Below are 12,094 nucleotides of genomic sequence, written 5' to 3' on the forward strand. Positions count from 1 at the left end.
TTTTTCTTTTTTTCATAAAGAAGATCAGAGCAATGTCACATCAGTTGGTGTAATGCTCCTTTAATCCTTTTACCCTCGCAGTTGTGCTGCGATAAGACAACCACGGCCCAGCAAAGAGGGAAACCTGGACAGGAGCCCTGCGAAGGCCTAAACTGATTGTGTTTGTGTGAGTGTTACAGGAGGATGGAAGATAAACGCTTGCCAGGACCAATGTGCGTTTGTGTGTCCATTTAGACCGTTTGCGGACACGTTCGCCAAGCGCTGTCTGCACGCGTTTTTACGTCTAAGCCTAACGTGTTATGGCTGTATGCGCGTCTCGCTGCAGCGCCAATACAAATTTATAGCCGTGCTCAGAATGAGGTTAATAAAAATCCTCTGTGGATGTGTGTTAAACAGGTTTAAATCCTGCGTGAGTGCGCGCGCGCGCAGGTGTGTGTATGTGACTATGCATGTTTGATGGGACCATCAGCTGATCAGTGAGACGGATGGTGTCGGGCCAGACGCTGCTAATCCAATCAGCTGCCTGAAGCGATGTGATAGGCCAAGAAGCAGGAAGTATGATCTGATTAAAAGGACATTATGGCCATGTGCAGAGCACCCGGAGCCTGGGGGGTGACAGGTGTGATTACACACACACAGATATAGACACATACAATAAAACCTGCCTGCCTAGGCACTTATACGAGCCTCACAACAAATGCAGACATGATTGCCAGGCCAACCAAGGCAGGATTACTGAGTAAGACGGCGCTAACAGAACACAGCAGCAAATAACATACATTTCTGCTTACTATTAATGTTGAACATTCAATCTTCTAAATGAGAGAGTTTAATTTAATTCATTGAAACAGTTTTATTGTGATAAATTTAAAATAAAAAGGATACAACAATCAATTCCTGCCATTTAGCCAAGAGAAAGCAACAATATCAGGAGCGATTTAATTTATCAAATTAGCATTCAAAGATGTTAAATTAAAAAAAAACAATGTTTTTACAAATAAAATGGCACTGGATGCGTGACTGGTTATTTTGTGAGACATTTGACTCTGTTTAGCTGAAAGCTTGTTTGCTTGATGATTTTAGGAAACAGAAAAGTCTGATGTGTCTCATGGACACATTTAAAGATGTTACAAAGAAAGCAGAAAACACAGTGTGCCACTGATAAAATTACCATCAGTGCAGGTTACCATACTTGTAAAAAAAAACTTCAGTAAGTTGATTCTTCTATCAATTATTCTAATGATTAGGGTCCAATCAATCAACCAAGCTTATTTGCATTGTACGTTTCAGGAACGAGGCATTTCAAGATGCTTTACATCCTAAAAATGTAATAGGTCAGGGTTACCAGGACACGACTGAGATGGACAGAGCAGGTGTTACAGAACAGACCCCTGCCTCCTGAGCCGCCGTCGCTCCAATTAGATTAATAATCTCAATTTCCGGACAGATAATAGTTTCTACTTCCTGCTCCATTTGAGGCTGAGAGAAAAATTACAGTTCGCTACAGAAACAGCGGCACACTGCTTAGATGTTTGTATCAGCATCTATAGTGTGATCGGCTACGAGAAATAAAGGCAGCGCAGGCAAAATTGTGGCAAATAAGCAAATAAATTGCATTGCTTTATGAATTCCCCCTTTTTGTTGGTGTCATATTTGTACCTTTTTGGTGAGATTCTGATCCTGGTCAGGGGGCATGCGAGTGGACACATGATAGATGACTTCAGTCGTGGATGTGGCATAGTAAGGCGTCGTCTGGCCAGTGCTGTGATTTCTCTGAAGGCCTCCCATGAACCCACAGTGAGTCTTGAGGTCGACCTAATGCATAACATTAACATGCATAATGACAATCTTGTTTTCATCTTGAAAACGCAAACCTCCTGTGAAGTTTCAAGAACACCGTAAAAGATAAATGTGTATTTCTGACTTGGAATTCAGGATTTTCGGAAAATCCATGCCTGCCATGTTTAAATAATTTGTCTACTTTATGATTTAGGATGACAAATGCTCCCAGTAAGTGCAGAGTATGTAAGAAAAAGTTTTAGTACCTCCCAGCCCAGTCCTGAAACAAAGTCTTCATAAGCCTGGCTGCCAGCGGTGTTGGTGAGTATGGAGTGTTTATCCTCTTGGCCTTCAGCCACGTAAAATACTGCGATCTTATGAGTCTCTCGGCTGAAAGACAATGACAGAAAGTAATCAGCACCAACGGGGAGTTGGTTTGAACTCTCAGGCTAATAAAAAGGTTTCAGAGAGGAGTTAAAGGAGGTTCACAGAGGAAGATAAGCGCTGCTCACCACTGCCGTGAGTCTAGGTTCTTCAGCTCTCTCAGTAACTTCTCGTTCTTCCTCAACAAATGAAAGTTACTCCTGCAAGAAACAGATAAACGCGCTACAAGTCATTACCGAGGCCTGCCAACACGGCTTTGAGTTAAAATATCTTAATCCTTTACCTTGATTTATTTGAAATGACACACAAGTCTGTGTGTAAGAATAATTGATGCTTGTATGGAATGTTAAAATCTACAGAAAAGATCATCTTTTTGTGCGACTCCATCAGCATACATTTCCATTCAGTAACGTAGATTGCCATTCACTTTAAATCCCAACTATTTATAGGACAGGCAATAAATACTTTATAGGAATACAAGTATTTATACTTCAAGTCTTTATACTTTATAAAGACTTTATAGGAAACTGGAATTGTGACAAAACGAGGCTGTACCAGGACCCAAATATATCTCAAAGCCTTGCACATTGAACAACGTACTAAAAATACTCCAACTGCTCTGTGTTACAGAACTGCAGCATGTGTGCAGAGTGATTACTTATGGCCATCAAGGCTAATGGGTATTATACTTGCCAATCTGTAGATTGGGAGGTTAAGTAAGGAACAAAGCTTACTTAGAGAGGGGTAGGACCCTCGATGACCTGGAGAGATTGTAAAGGTCCAACCTGGAACGCTAATTTATGTCAGGTTGGCAAAACGTGTTGCATTGATTTTAGTAGGTTAAAAATAGTGGTGGAAACAAGAATAGATATTTTTCATCATGAAAATATATTAAAGGTTGCATTTTTCTTACTCTTTCATACTTTGCGTTCATTATAGAAATAGAGCTACTTGGAGAGAGGCTCCAAGAGGTTATTAGGAGCTGCAGATAAATACAAAACTAATAGATTATGGCTAAAAGAACAAGATTCACAAACCAAGAGTGTCTGACTTGCCTGACTATCAATTCAAAGAAAAAATAAAATCTTCCTAAGCATAAAAAGACTGTCCTGAACTTCTTGACAAGCATGTTTAACACCTTTTGAAAATCAAGCCTCTGACTTCAAAAACCATCAAGCTGCTGAAGACCTCCTGTTTACTCCTAGTTTGTGGGGGGAAAAGTCTAAACATCCAAAGTTTCGACACTTTCAGGCTCTCAAGAAAGAAAGATGGGCTGTGATTTTTAAGAAAAACAAAAGCCTTTCATGCAGAATAATTTATCTAAAGGCGGTTGAAACTGTGCCAACAAGCGACCCTCAACCTCTGTACGGCTGATATGAAAACCAAGAGTAGGGCAGCGAAGCTTGGAGTGGACTGATAATGACACGCCGTTCTTTTCACTCTTAGAAAAAGGGAAAAAGAGTGAGGGAGTGCAGGAGATAAACAGAGAGAGGTAAAGAAAAGGAGAGAGAGAGAGAGAGAGAGAGAGAGGGAGAGAGAGAGAGAGAAAATGAGAGAGAGCAATTTGCTCTTTATTAAAGTGATACTTGGTAATGGCCTCATTCTCTGCTCTCAAAGACTCCATTTACACCCTGGATTATAGGGAAAAGCATAAAAGGGGATACACATGGGTGACTGTCAGTATCTTAGTGTCTGTAATGCCTCATATGAATACCTGGAGAGACGTCGGTGACAATAACAGATGATTAGACAACATCTCCTTTTCTCCCCCCCTTTCATTCTTATCTGCCTCCTTATTTTCCCTTTAAGTTTCTTGAGCTTTCATTTCAGTCTTTTTTGCTTCATTATTTATTTTCTTTATTATCATTACGACTAAATCTGCATGGGTCTGAATCATCTTGGTTTCTGATTTGCCACAGCCCCCTCAATCGCGCTTTTCTTCAACTACTGCTTTTTTATTCTGACACCAAATGGGCCGAGTTTGATCAATAGAGCGCTGTCCTCATTATCACGCGCACACACACGAGCATGTGGAGAAGTCCATTGTGTGGCTCTGAATGCAGAAAGTGTAATTCCCTGGATAAAGTATAAAGAGTGATGAGCGTCCATTAGCCGGCCAGGCGCATTTAAAGCAATACCCCGACATTGTGAGTTCCAGCTCCGAGTCATTGAGAAGATGAAATGCTGCACGATGTGAATGGGGAGAAATATAGCCCCTAATTAGCTCAATGTAGTTCACCTTTTTCTTTTATATGCATTAGGCAAACATTTGGTTTTGCTCTGGAGAAGAGCAAAATACAGAAGACATCCCACACATACCTTTTATGAAATTACCCTTCATTCGAAACATCTCATGCTAAAATGTGCAAAGAAATCTTCTTGCTAGGTTCGTTGCTTAGGTGAAAATCCTGCATCCTTAAACTTATTATGGGATAATCCAGGCTGTCTGTGCGTTGTGATGTAAAAGTACAAGACTTTTCCAGATTTAAATTAGAAGGGTGCCATTCCTTTTAAAGCAGGGGGGTCAAACTCATTTTCATTTTGGGCCAAATTGAGGCCATGAAGGGCCAGTTGTGGCAAAATGTATTAATAAAACCATCCATTAATAAACTGTTAAAAGATTAACTGAGCATATAGTCATATTAATGTATTTTAGCACTACACAGATAAAAACTGCTTTGATCTGACTGATGAAATAGTATTTAAGCACACAACTGATGTCTTTAAAGTCCTATTTCTGTGGCCCTCATAAAAAGTTGTGGCGGGCCGATTCTTTAGTTTGACACTTATGTTTTAAGGCAATGTTTAAAGTAGAAACTCCAAAGTTCACTGTGAATTTATTACTGTTATTTCTACGGTGTACAGGCTTTCCAAATATGAAACTTTGAAATAAAAAATAAAAACTGGATGATTGATTGGATGGATAGATTCATCACTATGTGGAAGGAGAGACCTGGACTGAGGTTTTTGATAACAAAACAGGAAATGTTTTAAATCTCATTTCTTTATTCTCGCTTTTGCGGACCTGGATAATACTTCACAACACAAGACTAAACAAAAAAGCAAAACGACTGACGTAAGCAAAGAAAAGAAAGAACTTGACCAAAAGATAGCAGAATGATACTTTGAACATCGAGTTAGATTTAAATAGCACTTCAACACAATTTTCCATTATTGTTGAGGAAGCCTTACCTCTTCTCCCAGGAGTTGAGTCCCAGTATGTTGATGAGCAGCCTACAATAGTAGAAGGCCGACTGAGGCGTCTCAGCCTCTGGTTCGGTCTGCTGCGTTGCTCTCATGTTCAGCTCCTCACCTCTCTAAGGAGAAAATGTGTCAAGAAAATGAAGTACCAAGGATGATTTGATTTTACAGTTTCTGACGAAAGAAAAAAAAAATGGAATAACCAGTCTTAAAGGAAGCTCAATCAGTAGCTCTAGTTTGTAGCAAAACTCTAATCACAGTTAAGACACCAAACTATTTGCATGGTTTTTGCTTGAGGCGTAAAAATAAGATGCAGCTTCCAACAATTTTAATAAATGCCGCTCTTTCATGACACATTCATCTATGATGTAACGGCTGACTCATTGAGAAAATTGCCCATCTTGTAAAGCTTGTTGGCTGCATCTCGTTTGTATGGGATGGAACAATAAAAAAAAGTTTAGACTTCTTGCAGAGACGGCCACAGAGACAGGAATAACAAACCAGAGTTTACACTAAATGGAGATTATTTTTCATAAGGAGAATCTAAGCAACGCACGTGAAGGACAAACTCTCGCTCTGCAGCACTCTGTTTCAAGATGGCGTTGATCACATCGTTCTCCTGCTTCTCTGACACACACCCTGGAGGGGGGGCCGGGATGTTGAGTGGCATGCCTGTGAGAACCAGTGGGGAATCAAAATTTGTTTGGAAACCGTTTTTGGTTTTACAGCTCTATACCTGAAACATTACAACACACGAGTTCATGAATTCTAGTCTAACTTCAATATATTAAAAAAAATGCTTGCATTTTATTTTATTTTTAAAGGTTAAATTATTGTTTCAGTTCACATCACCAAACATACCTGCTCTCTGTAGACACTCTGGACTCGAGTAACCCAGGTACTGCAGCATCTCATCCAGCGCATCATCTCCATCTTCCAGAGAGTTCCATGCTGGCACCGCCTCCCGACACACTCGCTTAGCTAGTGGTGGAGCAAGAAGCTTTTCCGAACCCGAATCCTCGTCCGCGTGATGGACATGCATCTCTGCCTCCTCCTCCTGCTGCTCTATCTCTTCCACGGGTTCAACGTTTCCCCCTCCTCCTGGATCTTCCCTCTCCTCATCACCGACTTTTCCTTCCTCCTCGGCTACTTGAAACTCTTGTCTGTCACTTTCCATCTCTCCTTCTTCCTCCTCTGGCCCCCGCTCCTCCTGCCCGTCTGCTTCATCATCTTCCTCCTTCAACTCCATCTTGTTCTGCGGACCTCCTGGTGGAGTGCATAATTGAAGGTTTGCGCTGCGCGGCGACTGCATCTGTGTTAAAAGCGTGCGCGCTGGACTGTTCGGGGAGCACAGCGGAGGCCCGTAGAGGACGGCCGAGTCCCAGGAGTGTTTTCCTGCGACATCTCGGATGATGACACGGACGCAAGCAGGAGCAGAGGACAAGCCAGCCGTCATTCCTCCTCCCGGGACACCGGACTCTGCTCGGATCTGGGAAAAACAGGGAATAGCAGGAAATGCTAAAGTTCTGAAATGAAAATGCAACGAATGACGATAACAGTCGATGTATATCCAGTCCTGGAAAAATCAAACTACACACTTTTCCAGACCACGCAGAAATACTGCAACTAGGATCTAAACGTGTAATTGTCAGCTCAGTTGAGATAAATTGTCATTATGTCAGGAAAAAACAATAATGACACTTCGGATGACGTTACCTGGAGAACAGACAGCAGGGTGGAGCCGTTCAGAACCAGAAACTGAAGGTTTGGCGAATTGAAGAGTTCTGGTCCGAGATCTGGACTCCCACAGAACGGGTTGTCTTGGTTTTCACACACCTGTGAACAGACGTCAAGTTAGCAAAGTAAAAAAGAAAAATAATAACAAAAACAATACTTAAATGAATCCCTCTCCCTTAGTAAGGAGCTATAAAATCTTACTAGACCAAAAAGTTAGAGCACCTGACTGGACAGAGTTGCGGGCCCTCCGGACATTGGATAATGTCCCAGATGATTCACCAGATGGGTTATAACGGTTCTGGCTGCAATGGAAACCAGGCCTTGCTGGATACGGCTACGAACTGCAAAGAATAAAAGAGTGTTCTTCTAGCTAAGTTGTTTCATTTTAATTTCCCTTTACGTGTGTTTACATGGTATAATTTGTCACATCGTTCACAAACACACAACATCATCATATGATTGCAACAAAGTTGTTGACAATAAATCCACAAGGATCTATCCTAGAATCATGATTATTCATAGTAATTGTTGATCTCTGCCCAAATCATGGCTGTCAAACATATCAGCAGATCTAACAATTCTTAAAATAAGTGGAGTTGACGCGGTTTTAAAAAACTATTTTTCAATTTTGGATTCATGACTTCCTGATATCTCGTGGGGGCATCAAGACGTTTAGTAGGGATTTACTTCTCTCTCCTGCCATCTTAAATGCAAATATTACGTTTCAAAACAATTTTGAAACTCAGATTAGGCTTTTCAGCAACAAACATCCAAGTGGGTCTGAAAGGGTTAAAAGGATATGAATGTGGAAAAACCTCTCTCGCTCACTGTTAAGTATGGCAGAGGATCTGATATGCATTATTATCTGTTATTCTTTCTCTTCCAAAATGCCCTGGGAAATCTGTGAGACCTCATGGGATCATGAACTCTTTAGAAATAAAAGGACATTTAAAATAAAATCTGCTACTTTCCATCAGTAAATTCAAAACATACAGCGAATGTAAAAGTAACCTCCATCTCAGTCCTCAGAACTAATGGAAATTGTTAAGGTGAAGTGACAAAAAAGCTGAACAAAACTAAGATTTGAATGTAAAATTCAGTATTATTTACAAGTTCAATCTTTATGTGCCTTATTCTAACTGAATGAAGGTCGTCCCCCTGCAGAAGAAGCCAGTGTCATCACATACAGCCCTGAAAGTAGATCCTTGTTAATAAACACTGTCACATAGAAACACACACAATGACGCATGCAGACTTCCTAATGAGTCCTTATTGACAGATTGATTGGTGAGTACAGATATGTATTGATCGGGCACTCTCAGTGACACCCTAAGCCTCGGGGCTTGGCTCAGGATAAGGAGACAAAATGAGAAAAAGAAAGAAAACGTAATGAAGGCAGTAGGATGTTGCAGAAGTTAAAAATATAGCCAAAGAAAAACGAGAAGAGACGAGAAGAGAAGACAAGGCGAGAGACGAAAAGAGGAGAGGGGAGAAGAGAAGCATGGTGTATCAAGGTGAATCGGTCATTAGACTCCTCTCTGAGTCCCGTTGGATCATGAGTCCCGTTGGATCATAGCAGGAGGCAATAAAGTCACTCGCATGGAGTGAGCAGGAAGGTGTGTCTGCATACACATACCTTTCCGGTCAAATTGTGCAAAGATTTTGTAGATTTGTGTGCGCGTTTCTGTTTCTGTGTCCGTGCATCACTTTGCATGAGCGGAACACGCGTCGGCTCATTACAGAGCTAGATTGGATAAATTACCTTCAGTGACGGGCTGCAGTTTGCTGGAGCGCTCCGAGTCTGGGCTGTGCAGAGGTTCTGGTTCGCGGAGGCTCTCCAATGGCAGGAACGGGTCGTAGTCTGAACTCGACAGGTCCGACAGCTGCAGTGGGAAGTACTTGGGACTGCTGAAAGACTGCGCTCCATAAACGCACCCATGCAGGACCTGTACATGTTACAAGGAGAGCAGTTTTAAAAAAAAAAAAAAAGCCCAACTATGTCTGTGAGTCTGTGTTACTCTGGCCAAGGCACTGCAGCAGCTACAGACACGTTTACCTTGTAAATACAGCTGAGCAGCGTTTTGGTCGGTTGCTCCTTTTCTGGAGGGCTTCGTGTTTGTACAGGCTGGAGAAGAGTCTTTGGGGGCAGAGCCATCACCCAGTCCAACAAGCACAACAGAAGGGAAACTACTAGCTGCAGAAAACACAGCAAGACATGCATGAACCCGCTTTCTCTGGACGTCTCGTTCTACAGAACATTTTAAAAAGCATACAGAGATTTGTTACCCTCTTATCCAGCTCGTAAGAGGAGGACTCGGTGCTAGGCAGCAGATATGTGATAGTGGCAATCAGAATCTAAAGGGGAGGGTGGGGGAGGCAAACCTAGTTTAGGACTTTAAAATTGTAGTAATTTTATAAAATGGAAAATCTCTAATATGGAAAAGTACCTCTACAATCTTCTTTGGAGTGTCAGGGGGGAATTTCTGAAGATGATCCACGTAACTGATGAGGAGGTGAAGGATGTCTGAGGCCACCAAGGCTACCGTCTTATTGGGGTACTAGGAAACGGAAATAAAATTATTTAAACATAACCTAAAGTGAACAGAAAAAAACTAATCAGATCTCCTCTTGTCATTACTTATTAAACAAAGACAAACAACATGAAAGAAAGTAGAATATACAATGTTTCAACAACCTGTATAATCACCTTTAGCAGCAATAACTTTTATTAACCGTTTTCTGTTTGTTACACCATTTTGTTACAGAATTTTGGCCCACTTTTATTACCGTTCTTTGAGATTGAATGAAATGAAAATAAATATATGGTGCCTTTTTAAAAAAAACAAAAAAAAACTATCTGCCCAATAATAAAATAAACAAGCAAACTCTATAACCAGGTTTTTGTTGAAAATTGATTTACAGAAAGGCTCATGCACCTTTGTGTCATTATAGCACAAGCCTACAATATCTAGCATACTCATTGTGATTATTTTTTTAATCTGAGCTCTGCAACCCAGAGGTAAATTTAAAAGTTTGTCAATGTTTGTGGTGCTATTTACCACGAAATTAAGATGAATGCAGAAACACTAATACATTAGAAATCATTTAAATCATAATAATAAAACAATCCGCTACATAAGTTTTGAATTTTTGTAAGAAGCTTTAAAACGCCATATTAACATTAATCTCTGTCAAATTAAACTAAAATCTGTAGCTGTCAGTAAACTGCATAATGTCACAATAAAACTCAGAGTGATTAATGAGAAAAGGCTGGATTTAAACCTCAGGCACAAACAAGAGCCAACGCCCGAAAACCAAAAATGCTTGTTGATGAAAGGAAAGGAAGATGAGGCGGCCAAGAGGAGGAAGTGGCTCTGCATGGAAATATGACAATCCCTTAAGCTTTGTGTATAATTGTGTGTACATGTAACAGAGCCTGTAGCTGAGGCGACTGGCTGCTGCCACCAAGGCAGGAGATTCAGAATTGACAAAGACATGAGTGTATATTTATGTAAGAGAGCGAGTGTGTGTGTGTGTGTGTGTGTGTGTGTCGCAGCTTGCAGCATTCCCTTTGGATTAGGCTCCTATCTGAAGGAGAACCAAACATATTTGCAGTCCAGGTTTTGCTCCCAAGAGCAAGTGAATGGAAATGTGCACTGGGGCAGTTCCTTTAAAAAAAAAAAAAAAAAAAAACATTGGCTGCCGATACACAAACTGGGGATTCCAAGGTCGAAAAGGTATGTGTGTGTCTGTTTCTGTCCGTCTAGAACCACTTGGCTCGGGATGAGACAGTAAATGTTGGACAGCATTGTTCTGATCCACTGGCCTGTCATTACAGAGCCGGACAATAACAACTGCGACAGTTTTACAAAGAGCAGCAAACATCTCCAGTCGCAAATATTAGGCTGTTATTCTGGTGCAACCAAATGATCTACAACTAAAATGTAAGTAGATATTTCTCTACATAAAAAAAAACTAATAGAGTTATACAGTGAATGGTAGAAATCAAGCATCATAAATTATTTTTTAGAATTTTTCAAAAGAAAATTATATTATTTGAAAATCTGAATTATCTCCTGCAAGACAATAAATGGAAGAAATTTTGGCCTTTAATTAAATAAATAAATAAAAATAAACATATTCTGACTATATGTGCATTAACTTACTAATTTAAACTTAAATTTAGAGACTACATTTATGTACTTACATCAGGGTTCCTACAAATTTTTATGTCAAATAGGGCTGCCACCATCTAACTACCAATTCTTTTTTTCTTTCAGCTATTAACTGAGATTTTGATTAAACAGATTAATCTAAAATCAACAGTTTTCTCCAAATTTATTTAAAATTCTTACATTTACAGAAGAACTATGGAAAAAGTACAGGAATGCTAATCAAGCTCAGGGATGCTGCTAATGATAATTTTAGTAATGGATTATTGTTCCAACTATTCTGACGATTAATCAAAAAAAACAAAATTTATTCAGACGTTTTCTCATTTAACCAAGCTTTTAACCCACTAATAAATGGATATCAAACTGGGCTTAGTGGGAGATTTTGTTTTTCAGAATCTCAACCAGGTGAAGCTAGAATGAGTTCTGGGTACAACATATTTACAAAGACGGTTTTTCATCTTAAATGCAAAATGTACAAATGTTTGTACATTTTTTGGTTTATTTAATGCACTGAGAATATTATTCTTACAGCCTTTTGGGGTTAGAAAACTCCAATTCACAATTAGTCAGTTGCTAAATTAGTTCACCATTATTTGAATAATTGGTTCATCATGATTAATCTGACTGTTTCAGCCTTAGCAAAGGTATGTAATTAAGTATTTATTCATTCATGTTGAGGAGAAAAAAACAACAACAGATGCTTAAACCAAAAAATGTTCGCTTCCTCACAGATTCAAAGTCCATAATTTGACTGAGGTTCAATCCAAACACCCCACCCCCCCCCCCCCCCCCCCCCCCCCCCCCCCCCCTCCCTCCCC

At 40.2% G+C, this 12,094-nt stretch overlaps 1 protein-coding gene across 1 annotated transcript; it reads right to left on the minus strand.

Moving 5' to 3' along the window:
- Positions 1 to 1,619: 1,619 nt before the first annotated feature.
- On the minus strand, positions 1,620 to 9,659 carry LOC106943472 (ral GTPase-activating protein subunit alpha-1-like; the record flags this gene model as incomplete). Its single annotated transcript, XM_015026782.1, has 12 exons — positions 1,620 to 1,815; positions 2,046 to 2,169; positions 2,292 to 2,363; positions 5,356 to 5,480; positions 5,921 to 6,036; positions 6,226 to 6,853; positions 7,081 to 7,200; positions 7,324 to 7,442; positions 8,864 to 9,047; positions 9,158 to 9,295; positions 9,388 to 9,456; positions 9,549 to 9,659. Coding segments are annotated over 12 exons (1,974 nt in total), but the record flags the coding sequence as incomplete, so codon positions are not given.
- Between the last annotated feature and the right edge of the window lie 2,435 nt (positions 9,660 to 12,094).

The sequence above is a fragment of the Poecilia latipinna genome, unplaced genomic scaffold (genome assembly GCF_001443285.1).
Source record: "Poecilia latipinna isolate Pla-1442-1.1 unplaced genomic scaffold, P_latipinna-1.0 Scaffold5334, whole genome shotgun sequence".
NCBI lineage: Eukaryota > Metazoa > Chordata > Actinopteri > Cyprinodontiformes > Poeciliidae > Poecilia > Poecilia latipinna.